The sequence below is a fragment of the Echiichthys vipera genome (assembly GCF_963691815.1).
Source record: "Echiichthys vipera genome assembly, chromosome: 12".
In the NCBI taxonomy this organism is placed as follows: domain Eukaryota; kingdom Metazoa; phylum Chordata; class Actinopteri; order Perciformes; family Trachinidae; genus Echiichthys; species Echiichthys vipera.
This window is the reverse complement of record NC_139837.1, coordinates 7,108,548-7,121,143: the sequence shown is the minus strand read 5'-3', so window position 1 is coordinate 7,121,143 and position 12,596 is coordinate 7,108,548. Positions and strand designations below refer to the sequence as shown.

Below are 12,596 nucleotides of genomic sequence, written 5' to 3'. Positions count from 1 at the left end.
TTACTTTAATAAAACTTGTTTTTATGACATTTTTGATGACACTAGATTATGACTAGTTTTTATGACATACTATACTATGATTTTTTTATATCATACTATACTATGACTTCTTAATGAAATGTTATGATACACTATATGATCATTTTAATGACATTAATCCTGTGACCTGTTTTTGAAAAGATTGAAACAGACCCGATTATTGAAATTTTATACACGCACTTCGTGTCGTTTTCGACGTTAAGGGGCCGCCATCGTGGAACTGTGGACTAGAAGTTGAAATGTTAATGATTCAAGATCCGCAATAAATTACAAGTCCAAGTTTTCATGAAGGAAAAAAAATATTTATTTACAGAAGATGATTTTTTTCAGTTAACTACAAAACTTTTTCAAGGAATACAGTTTCTCTGGCTGTGAAATTAAGCTCATGTGTTTTATATGACATATTTTGAGAATGGTGCTTATGAAGAGGTGAGAAAAACAAAGAAAATGCTGCATAAAAGAAGAACTTCAGTAGTTCCTATGATTTTAAGTGATTAATGGGGGATAACAATTTCTTTGTAATTGATCCAGTACTAGCGCGACTGCTGCATCTGGTAGCTCCAAAATGAGCTGCAATATATCACCCGTGTCAATAGCGCGCCATCTATGAATGTTCGTCACTGACAGGTTTACATTGTTAAGTGTGTGACATCATTATGGAAAGATGGGATGTGTCATTCTGAAATCTCACGAGAGTTGAACAGACAAGGGTGGAAATGTCAGTGAGAGTTGGCGATAGTATGTTGGTCTAAAAGATTTTTAGATAAAAACAATGGTTTTGCACATTTACGCATTGTACCAATACAATGTGGAGCCATACTCCGTGCATTGCTTTCATAGACTAACAGTACCTTCGTTGGATATGGACAGGCTGATGGTGTGACTAGTTTAGCTTCAGATTGATCATAACACTCCGGTCGATACACTGCACCTCGCAGACCATCAAGTCTGCAGTGACCCTTTTGACCGGGATGACTAATCCTGCCAAAGAGGAGACGAAATGCTATACCAAGGCACATTTTCCTAAAGACAGAGTGGATGTAATGTTTTAAGCTTAAGTTACTGTGTCGACCTGTCATCAGTACATATGAAAGCATTGCAGGACGAGAGTAACATCTTTCCATAACAAGCACTTTTAATGGATGTACTGTACATCAAAAGCGCGCTATTGCCCTTACATTGGAATGATGATTAGCGAACGAGTCCCCCTTTTCAATGGACTGTTTAAGTGGAACAAGTAAACTTGAATCACAAGTGGCCGTAAATCCAAAAGCCTGCTTCTGTATGGTGCATAAGCGCCAGGTAACCTTCGGAGTGCCACTGCTCTAGACTCTTGTTCAGCATGACTAGCTAAGCATGCAGGCCCTGACACCCACTAGCTTCTGCTCAGTAACAGACTCTAGTTCAGTGTGCTACTGGACCAATTAAAACTTGTTTTTAGAAACAGAAACATGGAGAAATAGGGTCATGGTTGAAAGCTCCCCTTTAGTAGACAAGGTGTGTTTGGAGTGTTGGCGAGTGGTTATGTTACATTGGACACTCTGTTCCATATCCAGGCCCGAATTCATTGACCCTCTTCAGTAGTGCCGCTTTCACTGCACTGATCTTCTCATCCAACTCTGTCAAACTGCAGGCCTAAAGGACAAAGAGAGAGCTACAATTAACACCTTGTGGTTTTACCTCCCCTTAAAGGGACACTTTCCCGATGTTAATCCAGCTCTGTATCGTGGCAGTGTGTGCAGATGAACGGTATCTGGCTTTTTCGGCGGGTTGAAGGTCTGCTTAAATCAGCAGATGATGACATAATCACAATCTACCGGCAGAACCCCGAGCTCCGTGTGCTGGGGCCCATGTAGGAAACCAACCACCATACATCGGCGCATGCTTCCATGACACAAAATGGATTAAAATCAGCAAAATATAAGTGCAGTGAAAGGAAACAACTTTCAACTACTAACCTGAGCCTGGGACGTCCTTGGCCGCTTGTGCAGATGACTCTACAAACAAAACACACAAGTACACATTAGACCTTTTTGAGTACAAATTCTAAACTGGCTGGACCTGCTTCTCTTTTACCCTGAAAGGACTGAATAAAAGAGAGAAATACAATGCAATGAAAAGAAGTTTTGAAAAAAAACCAACTTGGAATTTCCTGAAATGCACTAAATGCATTAAAAAGATGTGAATTTTTAGAAGCAAAAAACAGCATAAACATTATGAATTCATTTAATTAAGGTAAGACAATTAAATCGTTAATTGTCCACAAATAATTGTGATTGTCAACTAAAATTTCATGATTGTGACAGCCCAACATGGGAAGAGATAAGAGGAGCAGCATCTGACAAAAGTCCTCTGTCAGACTTTATTAGGGGATGCCACAGTTACATGGCATGTGTGTAGGACTGCTCTGAGAAATGGGTTTTTACTCCACATCTTCAACCTTAAGTGTAAAACCTTGTGGAATTGCTTATTTCCAAGTTGCTGCATAATTTGTTAAGGAGCCTCCTTTACTGTTCAGTGTTAAAATGTTGTTCCTGAAATCGTGGGCCAACTGTGTACAGCTCTTCAGCAAACACCAAACTACAGTATTTTCAGAAATTGCCAAAAAAAAAAAAAAAAAAAAGTGGTACTCTGAATATAAAAGGCCCCATCAGTTTATTCAAAGACACTCGACTCTCTTGCTCTGCTCACAAACGTGCAGTGAGTCAAAAGCAGATGGAGAGCAGCAGACTCACAGACGCAGCATGCTGTGCCGAGAGATACCAGCGTGAAGAGACATGCCGCATCTTAAGCACACTTACTCACAACTAAACACGCTGGACAGACTCCTTCAAGATGGGAAATTAGAGTCTGTGTGGCTCTGCCGAAGTCTGTCAGGTTTAATATGAAGTCATGAATTACTGGTGTCTTTTGAGTCTTCGTTTGTAAAAAGCATGTTGTATTAAAAAAATGTTGTCATTTCTCAAGTGAGCTGTCTGCAGTGACCTAAAAGTAAATCTAACCGCACATGTTGCATTTCTGATTCAAATCTGCTCCTTGAGGGGGGAAACATGTTTAAGTATTAGGGAATGTAAGGGGAAACTGTTTTTGTGTCGCCCACAAACACCTCTCAGTAAGTAGATGAAATTAATGTAATGATTTTGCCTACAGCAAACCAATATTATACATGCCAATTTAGGCAATATAAACATTACATTCACAAACTGACAGAGAACATTTGAAATTAGCAAACAAAAATGACACCAAGACAGTGTAAATCAGCAAATTCTCTGTATACATTTGAAACAAACTAGAGAGCCAAAAGGTAAACTGGACCAAAACGATTTTCCATTTCTATTCTCCATGTTTTTACTTACCATTATTGATCAAAAATATAATAATATAATAATATGACTTAATTCCTGTAGCCTTGATTGTTTTTGTCTCCACAGGCCAAGAGAGAAATGACCCAAAACAGGGACTTAAAATTTTTTTTATTAATCATTAGTAGTAGCACTATGACGCAATGATCTTTTTTGAGCAGGACCTTGTTTTGTTTATTCTTGTGCACAAGCCCATATGTGACACAACATCCTGCTAATGATTTCACACTGCTCCACTGAACTACAGGTGGTGGAAATGCACCAAGAGATGCAGGAGCGAACAACATGGTACTACCATCACTTGTTGCTTCTAATAACAGCTGTATGATAGTGGAGGCAGTTCTGCAATACACAATATATAAAATATGGTGATTTAATTTAAATCATCATATTTGATACTGTGTAAAAATATATCTTTACATTTCCACAAGGCAGGAATTAACTAACTATAGTACTTTTATAGACATCTAAAATTAAACACAATGTAGAGTTTCAACCTTTGTAACACGCACACGTCATTAAATGTAAGAAACGGTCCATAAACGGCCAAGTCTGGCCACAACACTATGGTTCCAGGGTTCAAATGTCTGCAGCAAAGGAAGAGCATACATATGACTTTTAGTAGCTTGATTATATACAGGTATGTGCAAATTAAGTTAAAAGGAACCTTTTTAAATAGCACACTCGTACTACAAAAAGGCCCGTGTATAAACACTGAGTGATAATTATTAGGTGCCTTTTATGTATCTGTTTCAAAGCCCCAAGACTCACCGTGGACTGAAAGTACTCTGGCGAGAGTCCCTCCAACTCCAGGATACGATCCTCCAGCTTCTTTAGTCTCTGGTAAACACTCAATGGAACTGGGCCCACTAAGGAACAAAACACTTTTTGAAAAGTCTGAATTCTGATTTTACATTCATCTCATTTTACACAACAAACCTAATTATGAGTAAGACATGTGCAAAAGTGTACACAACAGACGGGGTCATAATAAATGTTGTCATAGTGTTTATATCAGGTAAAAACTAATCAATTGGCTTATTAGTAGTGAGCTATTTCAGATGAATTTCATACAGACAGCATTTCAATGTCGTAGAGTTCCGTTTCATTCCAAGTTAAATTACTATAATTTAAAATGTGGAACTTTTTCTGAAAAAGGCAAATATTTCAGCTTAGTATCTGTAGAGTATCTGTAATCGCAGGTGACCCTTTGAGACACGTAAAACATAACCTATGTGTATCTGTGTCCTTCTCTGACCTGTTGGGAGTTTCAGGTGAGTCTCGATGTTGTGAAGTCGTTCTTCTATGACTGCATTTCCACAGTCCCTTGTCATCGAGCCCCTCTGCTGATTCCCTGGCTCTCCTTGGCCTCCCCCATCACGAGTCTGGGGCCCGTAAATGTTTACCACTCGCGTAACTAGCCAGTCAAGGAACACAACAGAAACAGAGACTAGTTAACAGTATGGTCTAAGGCCATGTATAAAGCAAGCGCATGTACAGAGGGGTCCTATAAAACCCTTGACATTTGTTCAGCAGTTTAATAAACACCGTTCACTGTTCTGTGCTTTAAATTGTTCAGCACTTATTTTTGTGATTTCAGATCATGGACCTGATGATGACCAAAATGATGTGTGTAATTTTGAAAATGATGGGTTACAGTTCCCAAAAATAAAGCTGTTAAGAAATGTCACATTGACATTTGTGGCAAATATTTATTTTCTTACCTTTCACGTGGCTTTTAAAACCTGGATACGGAGTGAAAACTGCATCTGTTCTGGCACAGCTGTTTTCTACAGAGGAGAAAATTTGATTAAAAATATATATTTAGAATTTAATGTAAAAATGTAATTAAAATATATTTATAACTACATATCTCTAATTAGGAAGCAGCAGCATTAACAGTTTCAATTAGGGCTGAATGATCAATTGTATTTGCTATAATACCACAATATGATAAAACGCAATTTTCTAACCGCAAGGGGCGCAATTGCACGGGCCATGTGATACGCGAGAGAGTGGAGCACTCGGTTCCAAAAGCAAGCATCAGTCACGCTGCACTTTTTACCTTCTGCGCAAGGGCCTCACGATCAACAGAACAGTCGGAAACTGATACAGTGGAGACTTTAGTCTCGAAGAGAAACAGCAAGTCAGTTGTGCGGAACTACTTTGGTTTTAAAAAGGACGATGCTGCGCAGCATTAGGTAGGGCTATGATGCAGAACATGCTGTACTACAGTGGCTACTTCACAGGGCAACACTACAAACCTGTATCAGAACAGTAACAACACAAAGCCATGTGGGACAGATGTATGGCTAAAATGCAGAGCATCAGTGCGCCAGGCAAGCCAAATCCTCCCGGGACAAGGAGAGACGTGTGTGTTTGTATCAGTACAATTGGCCTACATATCATTTTAAAGTTTAATTCCAGCGCAAAATCCTCCCATGGTCTTTTTCGGTCCATCAAATAAGCCATCAAGACAGTTTTTTTTGTGTGTATGAACTATTAACAGAGAAATCCAGTAGAGTCACTTACAGCCGGACGTGGCTAACACTGATTAGCTCGGGGCATTATGGTAAAGGCATTAAAACAGCTTTTTTTAACCACTAATGCTGCTCAAAATAACACCAAACATCGACTTGAATTGACTTTACTATGAGAGGAGCTGGTACTGGGGCCAGTTGGTAAGTCTTTAAAACATTCTTTTAATAAACTCTGGGTTCACAGACTAGATTGTTGGTGCTTCGTTTTATGTGTAGGGACTCTTCTCATGCCACTGCAGAGGTTTGGTGTTATTTTGAGCAGTACTAGTAGTTAAAAAAGACGTTTTAATGCCGTCACTGTACTCCCGGACCAAACAGTGTTAGCCACATCAGGATGTTAGCGACTCTACCGGCTTTCTCCGTTAATAGTTCATATATGAAAAAAAAACTGTCTTGATGGCTTTTTTGATGTATTTAAGTGCCGACAAAGACCATGGGATGCTTTTGCGCCATAATTACACTTTAAGTTAATTTTTCTGCAGTGTTTAATCAGTGTTTATACTTCACATTTTTCTTATAATGGCCTTGTTTAAAAGCCACTTTTGTCCGTGTGATTTGTTACAGACTTGAGAATTAACGTTCACACCAACCTTATTTGATAGTTTGTTTTATAGTTGTTATAATTATTACATTCTAACAAGGGTGGAAGTTAAACATATATGTTTGAGAATAACTACTGTAATGAGAAGTTAAATTAAAAATAATATTTCAAATCATCGCATATTATGTGCAGTCGCAATATTTGGGGGTGGGGGGAAATCGCAATTACATTATTTCCCCGAACTGTTCAGTCCTATTGTGGATGACAAGCAGAAACAGACCTCCTCGAGCAGAAATGAATAAAGAGGCTCTTTGGAATGACAAGTTCAGCTTCAAAGTCCTGCAAGACTGTTCTCGACAAGACCAAAGTTGTCTGCATTTACTGTTCGTCCACGTAATGTGATTTGACACCGGAGTACGCCGAGTCTCAGATGCCACTTACTGGCTGAGCATACAGCTGATTCAGAGAGCCCCCCCCCCTCTCCAAAGGCAGACAACGCCTGATAGTTTGCAGTACATTGTAATTTTATCTTCAGGTCAATACGCTGTTTCAGCATTTTTTTGACGATGCAGTACTTTTGAGTTATTGTGGAGAATATTCAGGACAGTATTTGTCATCGTTTTGGATTGTTGCAATAATAATAATAAACATGCATTTTCATAAAGCGAGCATATTTGTCCACTACCATATTAATAAGTGTTAAAAACTTTTTTTTAAAATCTCCTTTAATAAATATATATATTAGAGGCTTATCTTATAGTTTATCTCATCTCATAGCTACGGCTGTAGATAGATATACATGCACACACACACACACAGGCTTTGAATTAAAAAAATGCCGTGTCTCGTGTTATTCTGGACTAAGCTGGTTGTGTTTTGAGGCAGAGTGTGTTAGCTACTTCAGCCCACTCTTGGAGCAGTTCAGCCTGACCTCTCGCCTGTGGAAATCAGCTCTCTCCCAAACATTGGCAATCTGTGTGCAGGCTCCCTCTCCACCCTGCCCCCCAACCTCTTTCCCATTCTCACCCTGATTGCAGTCGATCACGTTGCAAAACTCGCGAACATTGTTTTCATTGATCTCCATCTGCTTGCGCTCCATAAATGCAGATATTCTTCGCTCAATCTAGGGTCACAATGGAGAAACAACACAGATAATGAGATACAATATATTGATGAGCGATTGATAGCTGTCTTGAATGCAATGAGTTTTTTGTCCAATGATCTGAGGCAAACAGTAATTTACATTACAGGGAATGAGAAATGTAGTCAGACATAATTCCAGGTAGCCAAAAAAAGTTGAATTACTTGCTATCATCACATGATGGAATATGAATACTGTTTGCTCGGCTACCAAAATAAATGCACAACAGAATTGGGCCTCTTGTCCTTCATCCACATGCAATCTCAGAGTAATGAGCATCCACTTCATAATCCATCAAGGACCTGGCCCTCTCTCAAAGTCCTCCAGCAATGTGGTCTGTTCTACCCGACCACAGCACTAAAGGCCCCCTTATTCTCTGCTGAACCCGGCTTATCAGATCTCAATCAAACATTTGCTTCACTGCGGCACGTCATGTGCACATCCTTGGGAGCAATTACTTATGATTATTCATTTACTTGACAGAGAGTAAAGAGGGCTCTAAAAATGTCACTGCCAGAACAGCTGACAGATCTGCTGACAGAGACCAACCTCGGACTTCCTGGCTCTGATCTGAACCATGATGTCATCAGGCGCCGTCTTGCTTTCTGCAGCCTCTGGGGTAGGAGGATGGTGCTGAGACGGCGCAATCATCTGCTCTTTGAGTGACGTTGAGGTGACAGCATCGTCTGATGTGTTCTCTTCTGTAGATGATGCATCTCCATGAGCATCCACCAGTGTCTTTAAGCTCTCTGAAACAACCTATATGAACAGTCGGGGAAGAAAGAATATTGCATATTAAGCACAAATGTTTTCATTTATTTTTGATTACAGACTCTTACAAAAAAAACGAGTATAATACATTTACAAATAGTCTTAGGCCATCTCAAATAATGAACTAATGGTCATCAATTCTAACACATTTCAGCAAAACCTTTTATCCGTAACACGCTAAAATCATGCAATTTAACCTATGGCAAAACGTAGCCACTTTACCTGTAATTTAGTGATATGCTCCTGCAAAGAGCCAAACACGTGAGCATCTGGAGATGATGGAAGATCCACAGCATCGATGTTGACTTCTATTCTCAGAGCAGCATCACTCAATTTGAGCTTGATTTAAAAAAAAAAAAAAAACATGTTTTTTTTTAAACACAATTGTTAGTTATTTAGTTTATTAGTCGATGAGCTGAAAATAAATCTGCAGCTATTCCGATAATCCCTTATGGTTTAATAATTTAGTTACTTTCCTAAGGAGGAATGAACCTGCCAAAATACATAAATAAATTATTTAATGGTCTTCCTCGTTGCCGCTGCACAAAGAGCTCCCCTTCTCTGGACCTGACATCGCTATTCTACTTGGTAGTTGTAGTTTTGTACAATGGCGTCTGGATGCAGGTGTCAGATGTGTAGAGCAGTGACAAGACATTTCAAATGAATTCATGTATATAGTCATATGTTTAGTATAAAGTAGCCAGTAGTTTCTGCTTTTCTCCATTCTACATCATTTTAGGTTAAATATCTTTGGGTTGTGGACTGTTGGTCATACAAGATAAGACTTTTTTTTTTTTTCAAAAGCATTAGTAAAAAAGAAACAACAAAAAAATAAAATTTACAAAAGTGTACTCAGGGCCCCAATGGCAAAACAGTGTTGCACAGCCACTTTGATGATGCTACAAATAATAAAGATAAAGTACATATACACGGTGACAGAGTCGGTGCAAAGAGATCTACACATTACAAAGTGTAAACAGCTGATATACGTGCATTTTCCATACCCTGTGTATTTATTCTTGCTTTACAACAGGAAGCAGAGGAACAATTCTGCAAAACCCTCGAAACACATGAACATGCTAAATACAGGCTGCAGAAAACAGCTAGAAAAGAACTGTGTAGGTGGCAATGAATTCAATTTTATTTACAGAGCAAAATCATAACACAAGTTATCTCAGGGACACTTTACAGAGCAGGTATAAACCACACTCTATGACTTATTTATGATTTACAACGAAAACCTTCCCTTTAACAGGCAGGAACGAACAGACCCAGCTCTATGGAGGACGGACACCTGTCTTTAGGGAGGAAGAAAAGCAGAGTGAAAGAGAGAAAAGACGAACAGATGGACAGAGGGAGACAAAGACAGACAGAGAGACACTTCCAGAGATGCAAGCGACCACAAAAGTAACACTAATGACAACAAGGTAGGAGTGAAACTAAGGATTTGTGCTTAATCTGCTGGGGCGAAGTGGAAGGTTTGGCCACGTCTGAACATGGAAGGTAGAGAACTATGAGCTGGTTAAAAGCAAAATAATAATTTAGCAGAAAACAGAGCACGGTTACTTGTTTGTCTAAGTGAGGGGCATGTGTCTAACTTAAGCAGCCCTGCTAACACCGGGATGCTAAAAACATTAGCATGTAGCCGGCTAACAACACGGTCGAAAAGACACGTCTCTCGGGGCAACGTGGGGGCTCAAATAATGTAAACCAACCTCTTTCCCGAAGTCTGACAACAGCTTCAGTACGGCACACACGCAGTCCCTGTAGCTGGATTCATTAGGAGGAGCGTGATTTCCACTCAGCTTCATTGTCTCCGCCATTGCAGTCCAACGGCTGCGCAGTAATGACCGCTGATTGGTTAGAATGAGACCCGGCGCATGCGCACACTGACAGAGCCGTTGACGTGAATTGTATGAGAAGAAAATAATGCAATTTAATGGGTTTTAATCTTTTTTTTTTAAATCTTTCTTATATATTGATCTATATGTTCCTATATGTTGGATTGTCAGCTGCTGTTTTTAAATAATTAATAGTATTACTTATTTTCAATATCTAATATGTGAAATAAAATTATATAATTAGGCTATTGCTGCTTTAATACCTGCATGTAAAGCAAATTTCCTTTAGGGTGAAATATAAAGTTGGAGAAGTGAAGTTAAAAATACTCTACGTTCAAATACAAGTTCTGCCATTTTAATAGAAGTATTAATGGCAAAATATACTTAAGCATCACACACAAAAGTACTCCTTATGCATGAGCGTTGCAGTATGAATGAATGAGTGAATTATTATTTTTGTGTCTGGTTGTTACCATGTTACCATGACCCATCCCATACAGGATTATACAGACACCTTAATACATACAACATAAACTAAGCCTTCCAGTGTGCCAGAGCATATATCCACAACAACCAAAAACTAAGCATGTAAATTTTAAAAAATAAAATAAACAAATAAATAAAGTAGAATAGGATATGTGCAGTTTCACAGGAGTTTTCTTCATGTTTTTCTCTCAAATGTTTCCTCCTCTTGTCCCAGGCTTTGGACACATTCAGAAAAATGCATACACATTATCAAAAAGAAGTCTTATATTATTAATCATTGGTAGCTTGATGCATTAACATGTATGTAGTATTTCAGTGATATGCTATTTATAACAATGTGATAGTGTAATTAATAACAAATAATCATATTTTATAAACTGATCATATGTTTTGTGTCTAATAAATTGAGCTAAAAGTATAGTAAATATAGTGCCACACCTATGAAACAACTACCAGAGCATCAAAGGTGTCCCTTAACTCAGAATCAGAGGTTTATTACCAGGTTTGGACATTTTGTTTAGTGAGCACAATTAACATGACAAAGGGAAATAAATAAAGCAAAGTACTGCAACAGTTAAATTACCATAACCATAAAACACCATTAAAATACTAAATAACACTGCAAATATGTACAATGTAAGTGTTTTATAAACAGTGTTTTGAATATGTGGCCACTTTCTAAAGTAAGCTGAAACCTCAAATATTAATTTTACATTCTTCACTTTTATTTTTCTTCAATTTCTTTGTTTTCAGTGCCTCTGAATTTGTATGTTTAAATGTTCTTTAATTCACGATATGCTTAAATGTATGTAACGCAATTTGAAGCTGCTCTGTGTATGAATTGAGCTACATCAACAACTAAACAACATAGCATTATGTTATGTTATGTTTGTATGTTTAAGTATGTTTCACGTAATGTTGATATTATTAAAACAGGCTTGAACAGAATAAAATGTCTCTGTGTTCTCATTAAGAGTTTAAAAGGCTCAGTAGAATTTGCTCAGACTATAGATTCAGTAGTTGGTGAAATACAATATGAATGATGCTCAAATAAGAACAATTATTTTCTGGCTGTACTCAATCAAATTATCATAATTATACATCTATCTACGGACTGCATAATCAGCCTGGGATACAACTCACTAAGGCAGGCCACATCATATTGCTCATGATTCTTACTCTAAATTATATCTGCTGTTAAATTATAAGCGATCACACATGGCTACTTGCAGGCTGACTCAAACGTGAGACTCGCGGCCACATTTAGCTGTATTCTCCATCACTTTTCAAACAGGAGAAAGAACGGTCACTCAATTATAAGAACATTGTCCCTCAGACCACGAGGGACTGTGCAGCAGGGCATTTGGATGGGAATCTGGCCACAATGGAGTATTTTTCTGAGTTGAGTGACTGTGGGAAAATCTCCCTCCTCTATTCAGACATTTTTCCCTTCTTTTCATATAATGAGGAGAGAGACTGATGAAGGCAACAACAGAAAAAGAACAATTACAGGCAACGAGAAAGCACAACCACTCAGAACTCAATAATGCTCTCTAGAAGGGTTAATCATTTTAGGAAGGGGTCTGAAGACAAGCCTTTTTAGTTAATTCATCTCTGGGGTGATATTTTTTTCCCCCCGAAACAGGAAGGGAACTGTAACACTTGACATGGTTTGACATGCTGAGCCATTGGTGAATGTTCCCACACAGCAAGGAGCTCGCAAATTCAAAAAACTGCTCATTTAATTTGGCTGACTGCAGACCCAGGAGCTGTGATGATTTCTCTTTTCTTTAAACTGGCAGGAAAAGGTGATTAGAGTGTCGGGGTTAGGTTAGAACAAACTTTTCTAACCAATTTGATTCTTGATGCTCTTGT

At 38.4% G+C, this 12,596-nt stretch overlaps 1 protein-coding gene across 1 annotated transcript; it reads right to left on the bottom strand.

Annotated features, from left to right (window-relative positions):
- Positions 1-416: 416 nt before the first annotated feature.
- mbip (MAP3K12 binding inhibitory protein 1) lies at positions 417-10,219 on the bottom strand. Its single transcript, XM_083923887.1, has 9 exons — positions 10,110-10,219; positions 8,617-8,733; positions 8,173-8,382; positions 7,509-7,605; positions 5,126-5,191; positions 4,660-4,818; positions 4,173-4,270; positions 1,998-2,036; positions 417-1,674 (listed from the first exon to the last, which is right to left on the bottom strand). The coding sequence occupies exons 1-9, from the start codon at positions 10,215-10,217 to the stop codon at positions 1,567-1,569; spliced, it is 1,002 nt and encodes a 333-aa protein (XP_083780013.1). The 5' UTR covers positions 10,218-10,219; the 3' UTR covers positions 417-1,566.
- Positions 10,220-12,596: the final 2,377 nt, after the last annotated feature.

Coding starts and splice junctions, on each gene's coding strand:
- mbip (XM_083923887.1), bottom strand. CDS start 10,217: ATGGCGGAGACAATGAAGCTGAGTGGAAATCACGCTCCTCCTAATGAA. Junction 8,383..8,616: donor AGCATATCACTAAATTACAG/GTAAAGTGGCTA, acceptor CTGTTCATATAG/GTTGTTTCAGAGAGCTTAAA. Junction 4,819..5,125: donor TTTTAAAAGCCACGTGAAAG/GTAAGAAAATAA, acceptor TTGACTGGCTAG/TTACGCGAGTGGTAAACATT.